General features: G+C 46.8%; 2 protein-coding genes across 5 annotated transcripts in view; both read right to left on the bottom strand.

The window, feature by feature from the left end:
- STAC3 (SH3 and cysteine rich domain 3) overlaps nt 1-2,568 on the bottom strand; it is an 8,617-nt gene extending 6,049 nt beyond the window's left edge. Inside the window, exons 1-4 of the mRNA XM_011926203.1 lie at nt 2,386-2,568; nt 1,000-1,066; nt 470-737; nt 139-236 (exon numbers count right to left, since the gene is read on the bottom strand). Of these exons, the coding sequence (XP_011781593.1) occupies nt 139-236; nt 470-737; nt 1,000-1,065 (432 nt within the window). The 5' untranslated portion in view covers nt 1,066; nt 2,386-2,568. The remainder of the gene's footprint in view (nt 1-138; nt 237-469; nt 738-999; nt 1,067-2,385) is intronic.
- A 2,619-nt stretch (nt 2,569-5,187) lies between these two features.
- The window catches only part of R3HDM2 (R3H domain containing 2), a 75,640-nt gene continuing 65,633 nt past the window's right edge, over nt 5,188-15,194 (bottom strand). For all 4 annotated transcript variants that reach the window (XM_011926041.1, XM_011926038.1, XM_011926040.1 and 1 more), the window contains 5 exons: nt 10,592-10,761; nt 9,402-9,549; nt 7,828-7,925; nt 7,408-7,492; nt 5,188-6,538 (listed from right to left, as the gene is read on the bottom strand). In XM_011926041.1, the coding sequence (XP_011781431.1) occupies nt 6,198-6,538; nt 7,408-7,492; nt 7,828-7,925; nt 9,402-9,549; nt 10,592-10,761 (842 nt within the window). In that variant the 3' untranslated portion in view covers nt 5,188-6,197. The remainder of the gene's footprint in view (nt 6,539-7,407; nt 7,493-7,827; nt 7,926-9,401; nt 9,550-10,591; nt 10,762-15,194) is intronic.

Here is a 15,194-nt window from a genome sequence, read left to right as displayed (position 1 = left end):
TTAACCAGGATGGTCTTGATCTCCTGACCTCGTGATCTGCCCGCCTCGGCCTCCCAAAGTGCTGGGATTACAGGCGTGTGCCACTGCGCCCGGCCACGTCACCTCCTTTCTACACCTTGTTCCCCAGAGCCTACTCACGATCTTGCCGAAGCATCTCTGCATTTCCACATAGGACTGACAGTGTTCATGGATGTTGGTTTTGCAGTTCTTACAGCGAAGCCCAAACTTGTTGTTGACTTGGGAGAGGGGGAGAAAATTCAGATAAGATTCCAGATTGCCCTTTCCCTTTGTACCACTGCTGCTACTCTTAGGTTCCCTATTCTGACTGGGACCTTACTTGCTCAATCTCTAACAGCATTGCCTTACACTAACTCTAGCCACAGCCCATCTGCTACAAATACTCTCGTATGCCCTCTACCCAACCTCTGGTTTCAACATCATACTCTCTTCACTTCCCTTCATGACTCACGAACAATCATCCGGGCACAGACATCACAGAACTTTGGCTTCTTGAAGAAGTGATCTTTGAATTTGTGGGGCTTATCGTTGACCAGCTTAGGAGGTTCTGGGGGTGGCTCCTCCTCCTCCTCTTCTTCTTCTTCCTCTTCCTCATAAATGTAGTAGATGGGCCCACCCCCAGCTCCCACTGCCTCCCCATTGGCCTGGGGCTCTGGGGGAAGTTCCATTTCCTTTGTCCCTGTAGAACCCTTCCTGAGTAACTGCTTCAGCCGCTGTAGCTGAGGGAGGGAGTGAAGAAAACCCAACATTAAAAGGACTTGTCACCCTCTCTAGAGTAGGGGGGCATTAGAGCAAACTAGACAGTTTTCTGGTTTTGGGCAAGGAATGTACCCCAGGATTAGGCGAGTATTGGTATTGGGGACTGCAGGTGCTGGCCAGCAAAACATGAGTCACACACAAATGAGATCAATTTAAGCACTCTTCTTCAGCTGTAAAGGCTTCCTGGCCCCCCACACCCAGTGGTCACAGGCCCAGACTCACCCCGCTTTGCCGAGTCTCTGCTGGGAAGGAGGGCTTAGGGGACTCCAGCACCTCCTTTTCTGTCATCCTGCAAGAGGTTGGACCCCACTATGAAATCTAATTCCTTTCACTCTTCTCTCCCTTATTTCTGTCCCTTGCAGTACGGCAGTACTCAAAGGGAAGGTTTTCAGAGAAATGTGATTAGAGATTTTGTTGTTGAGATGGGGTTTCACTCTGTCACCCAGGTTGGAGTGCAGTGGCGTGATCATGGCTCACTGCAGCCTTGACCTCCCAGCCTGAAGCAATCCCCCTACCTCAGCTTCCTGAGTAGCTGGAACACAAGGTGCACACTACCTGGCTACCTTTTTATTTTTTGTAGAGACATGGTCTTGCTTTGTTGCCTAGGCTCGTCCCGAACTAGCTCAAGCAATCCTCCCGTTTCAACCCCTCAAAGTGTTGAGATTCCAGGTGTGAGCCACTGCACTGGGCCAAATACATATCATTTGGCAGGTTTTATTAACAGATTTCATGGAGGTCTAGAAAAAAGACCATCATGACCAGGCACGGTGGTGTATGCCTGTAATCCTAGCACTTTGGGAGGCTGAGGCGGGCAGATCACTAGAGATCAGGAGTTCAAGACTAGCCTGGCCAACATCGTGAAACCCCATCTCTACTAAATATACAAAAATTAGCCAGGCGTGGTGGCGGACACCAGTAATTCCATCTCCTCAGGAAGCTAAGGAAAGAGAATCACTTGAACCCAGGAGGTTGCAGTGAGCCAGAATTGTGCCACTGCCCTCCAGCCTGCGTGACAGAGCAAGACTCCATCTCAAAAAAAAAAAAAAAAAGCCCAGCAGACTAAAGAGCTCCCCAATTAGTTCCTCAAACTGATACTCATCCTTCCATCCTGAGGGGAGACCCCATAGTTTACAGCCCTTACAGTGTTCAAGGCTGCATGGTTTATGTTATTTTCCTATAGGTACTTTGTTTCCCTTGGGAATCTGTGGGCAACAGAGATGTGATGCATACCTTCCCAGATCTCCTCGCTTTAAGAGGTTTAATGTGTGTCCTCGTGTGCGCACAAGGAAGGATGGACTGCAGACATTTGTCCTCCCCTACTTCTTTCTTGAGCCCTGGGGGCCCTGTGCCTAGTTCTGTCCCAGCCTGCCTCAGGGCTCAGCTATTTTAAGTTTTCAGGGTAATATGAGCCTTCCCTTACTACTTCATTCCCTTTACCCCACCCCCACCCCCCCTCCAATCCTAACTCATCCTAGAGTAGAATAATAATTTTACTCCTAAAACCCAAACGACTCAGACAAGAAAGAAATGAAGAAGCTGAATAGATTATAGATCAGGGCAGCTGGCGTGAGCAGTCGTAGAAATCGAGAGGATGAAGAGGTAACTTACGTTTGGGATTCCCTAAATCAGTCCACAGTCTGCAGAGGGAGCTGGGAGCCCCGAAGCTTTGATGGTGGTGCTGGGGAAAAACTGGTCCTCTTCCTTGGGGGCTAAGCCCCCCCAGTACCCTGTGTTCACACCAGCTACCCAGTCGCTATTTGTAGACCTCCTAGCCTCCTGCCTTGGTGTCAGGGCTGAAATGACAGGGCTGGAGGAAAGTGGACAGCTGAGAAACACAGCTGACACAGAGAAATTGGACACTGAGAGGTCTGGGGCAGGGCCGGACCCTAACTCCTCCCATCCCTCCAGAGCTGCTGTTCCTTGATTCTTCATCTAAGGTGAACAGGTGAATAATGGCCGAATTCAGGAAGGGACAGTTTCTGTTCATGCTCATATAACATTTAAAGGGAGTTATTTTTATTTTTCATTTATTTTTTGAGACAGGGTTAAAAAAAAAAAAAAGACTAATTTGAACTCATAGCGCTCTCCTATCAGCCATACTAGATGGCTTTCTTTTCTTTTTTTTTTTTGAGACAGTCTTGCTCTTGTCACCCAGGCTGTAGTGCAATGAAGTGATCCGGGCTCACTGCAACCTCCCAGGTTCAAGCAATTCTCCCGCCTCAGCCTCCTAAGTAGCTGGGATTACAAGCACCCACCACCATGCCCAGGTAATGTTTGTATTTTTAGTAGAGACGGGGTTTCACCATGTTGGCCAGGTTGGTCTCAAACTCCTGACCTCAGGTGATCCGCCTGCCTCGGCCTCCCAAAGTGCTAGGATTACAGACGTGAGTCACCGTGCATGGTTAGATTGCTTTTTATCTGTGGGTGGTTGGAGAAGTATTTTGCTATCCTGTAAGAAAGTGAAGAATGTGTAGTATTGCTTCATTCCCTTCATCAGCTCCCAGAGACATCTCCCCACCCTCCTTCTTGCGAAATTTTGTCCTCAGGGTGAAGGGAATTACCAGGGCTACTAAAAAGGGCCAGTTAACACTGGACAGAAGGATATAGCTGCCACATAAGGAATTTTTAAAATCATTTCTAAGTAATGTCCCCTTCCTCATGAGAACTGCAAACTCTTAAAGGTAGGATGGCCAACCTCACACTTCCTAACTTCCTAATCCTTTTGATTCCATCTCCCACCTTTGATGACTCAGTATATAACTGATGGATCAAAGAGACAGATGCCATTCTGATCTCACAGGGGTTTACCCTTCTCTTACTCTTTGGGCTGTGACATAGATGAAAGAGGAGATACTCCCATCTCAGGGGAGAGCAATTTAGAGGTGGCAATGCAGTGCTGCTTTATTCCTTGTATCTGTAAGAAATAAAGGACTGTGTTGGAGACTGAGTCAGGCAAGCTCCTGTAGGACCGTGGTTAGGGATACAGCTACTTGGACCCAAGAGATTTCCAGGGCAATATGCTTTGTCATTCTCACCCACTACTTTTTTTTTTTTCTATTTAAGGGGGAAGTTTGAAAAGGGGGTGCAGGATGGTTCTGACTCTGCAGGTTCTTTAATAGCCCTGCTCTGACAGACTGCAGAACAACAGGGCTTGCTTTGAGATGCTCTAAAGGAAAAGCTGCATCTTGCAGGCAAGATGACTTCTGCTCTTCCCCTTTTTTCAGCCACATAGGACAGGGACTGCTGAGCATGTTTGGATAACATAGCATCTTGGCAGTGCGAATTCAGTTGCTGTAGCTTTTATTGTAATAAACATCTGCTTCTGTCCCTGACAGGTAAAACCCAATCCTCCGGCTTTAGGATTAAAGAAAGGCGGCCAGGCGCAGTGGCTCACGCCTGTAATCCCAGCACTTTGAGAGGCCGAGGTGGGTGGATCACAAGGTCAGGAGTTCGAGACCAGCCTGGCCAACATGGTGAAACCCTGTCTCAACTAAATATACAAAAATTAGCTGGGCACAGTGGTGCATGCCTGTAGTCCCAGTTACTTGGGAGGCTGGGGCAGAAGAATTGCTTCAACTCGGGAGGTGAAGGTTGCAGTGAGCTGAGATCATGCCATTGCACTCCAACATGGGCGACAGGACGAGACTCTGTCTCAAAAAAAAAAAAACAAAAACAAACAAACAAAAAAACCCTACAGGGTTTTCAGAAGATGAGCTGGACTGGGAGCAGTGGCTCATGCCTGTAATCACAGCACTTTGGGAGGCCAAGGCGGGGCATCACTTGAGCCCAGGAGTTCAAGACCAGCCTGGGCAACATGGCAAAACCCTGTCTCTACCAAAAATACCAAAATAATAATAATAATAATAATAATAATAAGGCATGGTGGATCGCACCTGTAATCCCAGCTACTCAGGAGACCCAGGCACAAGAATCGCTTGAATACGGGAGGCCGCTGCAGTCAGCTGAGATCTGCCACTGCAGTCCAGCCTGGGTGACAGAGCAAGACCCTATCTCAAAGCTCAACTACAAGGGCCCTAAATGAGTACCACAGTACCACAGAATTAATAGTCTGGAAGGAAACTTAGAGGTCACCTAGTAAGACCAAGTCTCTTATTTTACTGATATGGACACAGATCCAGAGTTGAGAAGTGATATGCTCGATGAATCGCAGTGGCAGGTTTTGGGAGAGCCCAAAACCATGGTCCCATTAGAGATCCAGCCATCTATCAGAACCGTATACAGGGAAGAGGATGAGACAGAGGGAATTCTGTTAAAAATAGTGTGCGTATGCTAGAGAAAGCCATCCCAACCTACAACAAACACCTCCAACAGCTGTAGGACTATACCTACCCAGGGCCTCCAACCCTTTTTACCCATACCAGGGTGGCAACAGAGAAACAGTGACTCATGTCCAGTGACAGATTTTTTTTTTATATTTAAAAACAAAACCAACCTCCCCCCAAGTAACCCCCAAACAAACAAAAAACCAGATTAAATAAAATTTACAGTGAATATACCCAGCAAACATCTGTATGTGCAATTAAATACTGTGTCTGTTACTGCGGCACGAACCTCAAACAAACAATATACAAGTGTTCTGGGGGGGCCAGGGAAGTCCCAAGTTTTAACTCTGTGGGGTCTAGGAAGACAACATGGGGAAGTGAGAGAATGGGGAACTCAATTTTGTTTATCTTAATTGTCCATATAAATATATTCATAAAGACCAAAAAAGGAAAGGAAGCTTGGGATGTTAAGGTAATAGGAGGAGAGTGTGGGACTTTCCCAATTCTACCTGACCAAAATTATGAGAGAAATTAATTTTATGATGGGAGAAGAGATTTAAAAAATGATAGAAGAGGATGGGGGCCGGGCACAGTGGCTCACACCTGTAATCCCAGCACTTTGGGAGGCCAAGGCGGGCGGATCACCTGAGGTCAGGAGGTTGAGACCAGCCTGGCCAATATGGTGAAACTCCGTCTCTACTAAAAATACAAAAATTAGCCAGGCATGGTGGCGCATGTCTGTAGTGCCAGCTACTTGGGAGATTGAGGCAGAAGAATCACTTGAACCCAGAAGCTGGAGGTTGCGGTGAGTCAAGATCGTGCCACTGCACTCCAGCTTGGGCGACAAGAGCGAAACTCCGTCTCAAAAAAAAAAAAAAAAAAAGAAGAGGATAGGATGGAAGAAGAGTGATGCAAGGGTGGGGGTCAACCAGGGAAAAAGAGGGGACCCATGGCAGGGGAGCAAGAAGGAGTCCAATGCCAGTGTGGGCATTTGTCTGTTTCCATCTTCATCACTGTCTTAGGCTCCAGTTCAACATCAGTCTCCTTACTTGCCTCTGTCCATGGTCTGTCAGGATCCTTCAACCCCCTTCACCCTGCCCTTGCTCCTTCTGTGACAGTCCCTTTCCCCTCCTCCATTTATTGGGAGCTGGCTCGCTCCAGGATCCTCAGGTCATAGTTCTTTTTGGCCATTCGAAGTTTGAAGCGACTCACGGAGTTGTTGAGACGAAGGGAGGCATTTTGGGCAGCCAGGGGGCTGGGGAACACAGCCACAATGGTGTACAAGGCAGCGAGGTCCGAGTGGCGGCCATTCTCAGCAGTCCCACTGTTGTCCCCCCCACCCCCTCCAGGCAGCCCCTGAGCATCCTTGAGCCACTTGATCTTGGCGCCGGACATGGCGAGCTGCGTGAAGAGTTTGTCCGCCTCGGTACGGGTGATGCCCTCAGGGAGATCTGTCACCTCCAGCACCCGCCCCAGGACTGGAAGGGGAGGAGAGAGGATATGGTTGTGAGACGAATAGGACAGGAAGGACTGGACAGCAGCCCGGCAGAGAAGTGTCCAGCTGACCAAATCTGTATACAATGTTTTCAAAAGTCTGGCCTTTCTCTCTTAGCCCTTTCTTCCCCTTCCCACTATCCCAGCTCTGATCAGGGCAACTAGGAGAAAAACAAATGAACCTTTTTCTTCTAGCCCAGAGATGTAGGCAAGAAGGGACTAGGAATCAGAATCCCGGGTTTCTGAGCTGAGAACCTATACATCAGTTCTCTCATAAGGTGCTATTGCTATGAAGAAAATGTGGCTTTTGCTAATGTTAACAATAATGTATCAATCTGAAATATGTTCCATAGTTCCCTTCCCACTCAGAGGCTGGCTCAAATAGATTCTTCCTTCTTATCATCTCAGGAAGTCAGTTTCCCTTCCTTTCCTTGTTTAGGAAATTGCTCCAAATCCCAAGACAGATCTTGTTCACCTAGTGGGAGGCTTGCAGGATGAGAGTTCCTCCCCCATAATCTCTACCAGTCTTCTCCTAAACTGGGTCTAGGACTACCAAAGGTAGATGTTGTAGATTAGGGACAGGACACTAATTAGAAAACTCTTTGTTAATAAAGAGGCAACTCCCATAATTGTGTTATTCCCACTTTTTACCATGATCTTCCTCAGAATCTGAGATGGCTTGGTAAGGAGGATTGAGATACTTCACTTCTCTAGTTTCTGCTTGTTTTTGAGCACAAAGGGTCCCACTTCCACTCCCCATCCTAAGCTGGCTTTTCCCACCCATGCTGGACTGGTAATTAAGGGCTGGAAGGGTGGGCACCTTCTCTTGGGGATTCAGCATCCTGTGACTCACCAACATCTGCTGTCCCCAGGTCAGTGGAGGCAGATTTGAGTGCTTGTCTCTTGCCCCGGTTTCCATGCTTCAATCCACTCTGTCCCTTCAACATTTGAAAGACAACTCTCATCCCATGTAAACAACATTGACTTGCATCACAATGTCTGCCTGAGAGATTGTGGAGTAGCACCAACCCAGAGGACCCCACCCCACCAGGCAGTCAGGTTGGCCATGGAGCAGCGACTCAGAAACAAAGGGCCCCTCCCTCTTGGCATGGGGGTCGGGTGGGAGACATGAGTACAGGGGGTAGGGCAAGGATCCTGCTTTGTTCATTCTGTGTTATTTCCCTTGTACACCCAGCTGGCTGAAGCTCAGCGACAGGCATCCAAATAAGAATAGGGGTCTGACGGCCCTACAGTTGCTGGTGGACACCCTTACCTGGTGCACCGTGTAAGTTGACTGGCCATGGAGCAAGGGAGGGCAGATGGACAGATTGTACTGTAATGGCTGGCCCAAAAGGGAGTAGCGCCCATCACCTAGGGAGTAAGAGCAATTGGTTTTCTGGGAGCTTAAGCTTCATAGTATGACTTTTATAAGACTTAAAGGGGCTTTGGAGATAGACAGCAACAATGCATGCTATTCCTAATTTTCTATGATGGAAATGCCCATGTGACTGGTATAAGAGATGTTTCTCTTCCTAAATCCTTTGGCTGTCAACTGTATCTCACAGACAAATGGGACTAGTAGGTCCCATCATCCTTGAAGAAAGGCTCTATCCATTGTAGACAACAGTCCCATGAAAATGACCAGCGAAGAAACTTACAAACCGTTATGCATGTCTTTTATCTCTCTCTCTCTCTTTTCTTTTTTTTGGGACAGAGTTTCACTCATCACCCAGGCTGGAGTGCAATGGCATGATCTTGGCTCACTGCAACCTCTGCCTCCTAGGAAGCGATTCTCCTGCTTCAGCTTCCCGAGTAGCTGGGATTACAAGCATGTGCCACCACCCCTGGCTAATTTTTTAAAAAATTTTTAGTAGAGACAGGGTTTCACCATGTTGGCCAGGCTGGTCTCGAACTCCTGACCTCAGGTAATCCACCTGCCCTGACCTCCCAAAGTGCTGGGATTACAGGTGTGAGCCACCGTGCCCGGCTCTCTTATATCTCTTATATAGATTCTCCCAACCCCTAAACCAAGGGTTCAACCTTCCGACTCGTGAGAGATAATGTAAGTACAGTAGACAAGAGCATAGACTTGGAGCCAGACTGCCTAGGTTAAAATAGTGGCTCTGTTACTGGAAATACGATGTTGGGTATTTTTTTTCCCTCATTAATGTTGCTGGAAAGGTTAAACAAATATAAGACACGTAAAGCATTTATAGCGATGCCTGGTACATATTAAGTACCATTAAGTGTTATCTATTATTGATAAATATTATATTTCAGAGCACTTTAAAGTTTTTAAATTACATTCTCATTTTTATACTGCTTGTGACAGCTAGGGCAGAAAGCAGATAAAATTCCCATCTTACGTGTGATTAACCCCATTTTATAGACTAGGAACTGAGGTCTAGTTCTGAGTTTAATTAACTTGTTGAACATCGTGAAGCTAGTTAGTGGTGAGACTGGAACTTCTGAAACCAAATCTAGTGTTTCCTTTTCTAAGACCATACTATTTCTTACAAAGGCCCACATTCCCAGCCCTCAGACTTGGTACTGATGTTAGGTTAAACTCTTTGGTCATTAGAAAGTTCAGTGAACTTATTTTCCCCAGCTCTTTTCACCTACTTGGTTGTAAGTACTAAGTATGTAAAGAAGGCTAAAGAAAGTTAAGTATGGACAGCACTAGAGAGTGGCAAGTGTCCAAGGCCTATACAGGGATGTTAAGTTAGCTCCCAGAACTGGATCATCCACACTGGTCCCCTGCCTGTTGTTACTCTTTCAATCTCTGCAATTGGGAATGGGATGTGAAAGGTGAATTCCACAGCAGCCAGCACTAATCTAACCCCCTACCCTGTGCTGGACCCCCAGGCCGGGGGAACTGTGTGAGGACAGGCAGGGGACTGAGTCCTGTGCAGACGCTGCTGAGGCTGGTGACAGGAGAGGGTGCTGGAGACTGGGTAGGAGATGTGACAGGGCTGCTGCTCATTTGTGTGTTGGCCTGTGGAAAAGAGGAGCACACGATAAACATCAAACATTATCCTCTGGATATTCCCATGGCTTAGCTTAAAATTCACCTCTCTCAGGAAATCAGTTTCTCTTGCTGAACTCTGCCAAAGTCAGATTCTTCCTGCAAACTGCAACCTCAGACCTTAATTCATTTATGCTATTTTATTTTTATTTTATTTTTTTGAGATGGAGTCTTGCTCTATTACCCAGGCAGGCTGGAGTGCAGCAGTGCAATCTTGGCTCACTGCAACCTACACCTGCCGGGTTCAAGCGATTCCCCTGCCTCTCAGCCTTCTGAGTAGCTGGGATTACAGGTGCCCACCACCACGCCTGGCTAATTTTTTACTTTTTAGTAGAGATGGGGTATCACCATGTTGGTCTCAAACTCCTGACATCAAGTGATCCTCCCACCTCATCCTCCCAAAGTGCTGGGATTACAGGTGTGAGCCACCGCGCCCAGTCCATTTATGTTATTTTATTTTATTTATTTATTTATTTATTTATTTTTGAGACGGAGTCTCGCTCTGTCACCCAGGCTGGAGTGCGGTGGCGCGATCTCCACTCACTGCAAGATCCGCCTCCCGGGTTCACGCCATTCTCCTGCCTCAGCCTCCCGTGTAGCTGGGACTACAGGCACCCGCCACCGCGCCAGGCTAATTTTTGTATTTTTAGTAGAGACAGGGTTTCACTGTGTTAGTCAGGATGGTCTCGATCTCCTGACCTCGTGATCCGCCCATCTCGGCCTCCCAAAGCGCTGGGATTACAGGTGTGAGCCACCGCGCCCGGCCCCATTTATGTTATTTTAATATCCACTACTGGCACATTGATTTAAGTATTCTCTGAGCATTTTCAAGTGTATATCCCATCTGCCACCTTAGATATTAGGTTCCTTAAAAGAAGATGCTGTTTCTTGTGTTTCTCTCCAAAAAGTACCCAGGAAAAGATATGTAAAAGAGGCTGCTCAGTCAATAGCAAACATTGCGCCCTGGGAAGAATAAGGTCATCTCCTTGCCAAGGCTGAGTGCTGCACTCACCTGGGGGCTGCTGTCAGGACTGTACAGGTCTCCAGGCTTCTGCCCCCGCTGGTCCATGCTGTAATATTTACAATGACTCCACTGGACCATGGATGGGTTCTGAGGGGGCTGGGGTCCATTAGGGACATTCAGCTGCATGACCACCACACCTGGTCCAGAAGGTGACACTCCTGAAGGGCAGGAAGAAAATGGTTACAAATTCAAACTGTATTTTTGCCTTCCAGCTAGCCCTGAGTGGGAAAGCAGCAAACAAATCCACCCATTGCCTCAGGGTCACTCAAGCTACATCTTGCCAGGAACCTGGGATGGCTGCTGATGTGGCTTCTGACTCCATCTTCTCAAACCAGTAGAAGTTTGAGGGGAAGGGATATAAGCCCCAGATGCCAGTGTTCCCCTGGCCTTCACCTGGTGAGGGGTACTTTGGGTATGCTTGGCAGAAAACTACTCCATTCTGTCAATACTGGCTATAACCAAATGCCCAGGTCAGACTGCTCAAATGTCTAGGTATTGTACGGGTTCTGGTCTGGGTCATGGGCCAGGGCTGCAGACACGTGCAGGCTTTTCTGGTAATGGCTGTAGATAAGCCAGTGACCTCTGGTTGTTCTGGAGAAGATAAATGCACACAGTTTTACTATGCCAGACCCAGAAAGTATGTCTTGGCCAAGAATGGGGTAAGTTGGGAAACATTTCAAGTAGAGGGAACGGCATGGAGATGTATGTCATATTCAGGAAATGACAAATGATTCAAGGTGCTAAGACACAGGGGCCATGTAGGGGAAGCAGCAGGAGATGAGACACGTTTATTTAACAAACACATATTGAACACTTGCTATGTGCTAGTTCCTATGTTGGGCACTGAGTGTACAAGAAATAAGGCTGCCCCTGTCCTGATAGAATGGACAGTCTATTAAGGAGTCAGACATTAAACAAATAGTTGGTGTCAGAGTTTGAAGCACATTCTGGTAAGATGTTTGAACTTTATCCTGTAGATGTTGGGAGACCTGTGCTTTGGAGAGGTAACACAAATGGCCGAATGTAGGATAGCTAGGGAGAGAAACTAGTAGCAAGAAAGACCATTTAGGAAGCTACTGAAGGTCGGGCACAATGGCTCATGGCTGTAATCCCAGCACTTCGGGAAGCCAAGGCAGGTGGACTGCTTGAGCCCAGGAGTTCAAGACTAGCCTGGGCAACATGGTGAAACCCTGTCTCTACAGAAAATACAAAAATTAGCTGGGCATGGTGGCATGCACCTGTAGTCTCAGCAACTCAGGAGGCTGAGGTGAGAGGATCACGTGAGCCTGGGAGGTCGAGGCTGCAGTGAGCCGTGATTATGCCATTGCACTCCAGACTGGGTGACAGAATGAGACCCTGTCTCAAAAAATAAAAAAGCCTGCTGAAACAGAATGAAGAGATTTGAAATTAGGGCAATGCCAGCAGGAATGGAGTGAGAGTCAGACCTTCTGAAGGTTACACTGACAGGTTCAAGTGACTGACTGAATGCGACCTTGAGGTTTTGGCACTAGCAACCATGGAGAGACTCACCCTCCCACAGGGTGGGAGAAGGAAAGGCCTTAATAAGGAGGAACATTAAGACCCAAATCTTCATAGTGAAAAGCAAGATAAAGAGTCAGGGTCAAACAGTTTGATGGACAGTCCCTGCTGGGAGGGATGGGCTGGAGCTCTGCTTCCCGGCAAGGAACTGTCTAGAGTGAGGGTTTGTTCCTGACCTCCCAGGCTATATTCCTGTTGAGGCTGAGTTCACATGTGGGTGGTGGTGGAGAAATGGAAATTGGGGGTTACTAGCTTGAAAACCTGCTGCAATGCTGCTGTTTTCATGGCTCGATGCTCCAGGGCTGCCACCGCTGTTGTCATCAAATTGCTTCCTGTGACGGGAAATGTTGCAGCCTCTGCCCTGGGCACCAGTCATGCTGGGAAGTGAGTTGATTGTTTTTCTCAGGTAGTATCAGTCAAAAGAAGGGAAAAGAAATGGTGGGAGGTCTGAGAGAGAAGCTCAGGAAGCAAGATCTGTCATATCATATTCCCCAGCCAATTTGTACCCCTGACCCTCTAGGATTCATCCAATCAGAGAGCACAAACACTCAGTGCAACAGGCTCAGATATCCCCATCTCCTGCCAAGGTGGACAGAGTATTCATGGGCATAGATTGTAGTAGGGCCACAGGAAAACTGCACAGTTGTGGAGTGTCATGCATTTAACAACTCCCCCCTTACTGTAGTTTTTCTGGGCATTTTATTTCCCCATCCTAAGACTCGCTCACATCCTGTACCAACAAAATTGCAATTGACCTTATTCAAATACCTCATTGCCACCTGAGGGTCCAATGTAAGAATAATTAAATCTATTGTTTTTCTAGAAAGTAGCTCATAATCTGAGCCTAATGCTCAGGAAAGGTGGAGAAGGGGGTGAGTGTGTAGGAATAAGCATAAGCAAGGCAGTGGAAGCTCTTTCTAATACCAGCGGGTAGCCATAAGGAGCTATCAGGGAGGTCACAGGGAGAGGAAACAAAACAAAGTCCTCATATTATTATCTCTGATCCCAACAAAAACAAAGCCTGGGTTTTTAGTTGCAGCCTGTCCTGAGCTCCTTCCCACACTGAGTCCTCCCCTGCTGGCCTGAAGCATTGTTCCTTCACTTAGCTGAGGACACAGAGCACTACTCCACTGATGAGCTGATTTTTATGCTTCTCCTCCTTGAGCCCAAAGCAGGTGGCATCTGTTAGCAGCTGAACTGTCGCTACTTCTTAATAGACGTGGCAAAAAAAAAAAACAAAAAAACCCCACTGCCCAGTGACAGCACTTCCATATAATCAGGTTGGGGGAAGGAGCATGGGTTGGCAGTGGGTGGGAAGGGGGAGAGGGGGGTTGAATAAGGAAATCAATTTCAGCTTGAAAGCTCTGAAAGGAGAGGGGACGTGTGAATGGCTTTTTAAGTGGCATCATTAAACCTGGGCAGAAAGGTCGATGGGGCACAGCAAACCGCATAAATACAAATAGATGGCATTTATATCCGGCAGAATTGTTTTTTGTTTTTGTTTTTTTGTTTTTTTAAATCACTGAGGTAGAAGACTGATAGGCTTTCTTACCACCAGAAATCACATCTATGGAAAGGAATTGTTCAGAGAAATAAAATCCACAGGCATCCTTCCCAAATTAAAAGATAGAAACCAATAATATCTTGGTATTTTTCCTTTTTTTGGTGCATGAGTAGGATATCTTCACTAAATGGAAGACAAAAGAGCAGTCTCAGCTTTGGAAACCCCTCAGCTAAACAATGAGCCAGTAAATATGTGAGAGGCTATTTCTGTATGCATTTCACTCTGTCCATGCTGCTGTGTCACTGTGAGTTGGGAGTCTCTGTATAGGTATCACTGCCATTTCATGTCTGCGTGCATCTTCCCCAGACAAGCACCCCTGTAGAAACCTCAAGGGACCTGCAACTCATCATTTTAATGGGAGAAGTTTTTCCTGGGGTTAGAGTTATGTCTCATACTATAGTGAAGGAATTAAAGTTCAGGCCTGGGGCAACTACAAAAATGTATTAATAAACCAGAACAGTTGTTCCAGGAACAGCCAATCCTAATCCCTGCCTTTATTTTTGGAAAAGTGACCATGTTGCTACATGAGAGAAGGGCGGGTAACTGTCCTCTGAAGGTGACAGACGGGCCCTTGTGGGTTATGCCTGCGGTCTATCTTTTCAGTATAGGGTAAATGAGGCAGAAGAAGCACTTGTTTCCCTTTTTCCACTTCCTCTTAGATTTCCACAAGCAGGGATTAAAGACCTCTAAAATCGATGATATGGTGAATACAGTCTTTTAGATGATATGGGTAGAACACAAGGTCCCACTATCTAGGAAAAGTACAAGGGGTCAGTCAGAAGCCTAGGATCAACCAGGGTAACTAGGAACAAAGGAGATAAAACTGAGAAAATTCCAAAGAAACAAGGAAAACAGACGATAGAGGGATTCTCCATTTCTTTTGATGTGGGAAGCCTACGTTAATTATCTCTTTCTTCTAATCCTAGTCCAGATTTCTAGTGTTGCCAACTTCCAGAACTGTGGTTTTAGTTTACTTAAATTAACCTAGTATGACGGCCAGCGTAGGTAATGAAAAATTTTTTTCACTTGATTTGTTTATGGTTCAAAGACCTTGCATTTGAAGATGAATAGATGTAACAACAGTGACCCAATAGATATAAGGACATACCACAAAGGATACACAGAAAAATGCACATACAAGTATACCTACAAGTACATGCAGGAGAAAAAATGCTCTGCGGTACCCAGCACCACCACAGGCTACAGTGCTTCTTGGAGCTGCTTTCTGCAATTTCTATACCCCACTGGAAATTTTAAGGCCAAGTGCCCCTGGCGGACACTAGGAGAAACAGTCAGAGAGACCAATAACATAATAAAAATTAAGGACTTTTGAATTAAAAACCTCAGCCTGTATGAAGGCAGAAGTCATTGCTCCTTTTTTTTTGTTTTGTTGTTTTGAGACAGTCTCGCTCTGTTGCCCAGGCTGGAGTGCAGTGGCACAATCTCGGCTCACTGCAACCTCTGCCTCCTGGGTTCAAGCGATTCTCG

Source organism: Colobus angolensis, unplaced genomic scaffold (assembly GCF_000951035.1).
Source record: "Colobus angolensis palliatus isolate OR3802 unplaced genomic scaffold, Cang.pa_1.0 Scaffold67, whole genome shotgun sequence".
NCBI classification, from domain to species: Eukaryota; Metazoa; Chordata; class Mammalia; order Primates; family Cercopithecidae; genus Colobus; species Colobus angolensis.
The sequence above is the reverse complement of the archived record's forward strand: the minus strand, read 5'-3'. Positions and strand labels throughout refer to the sequence as shown.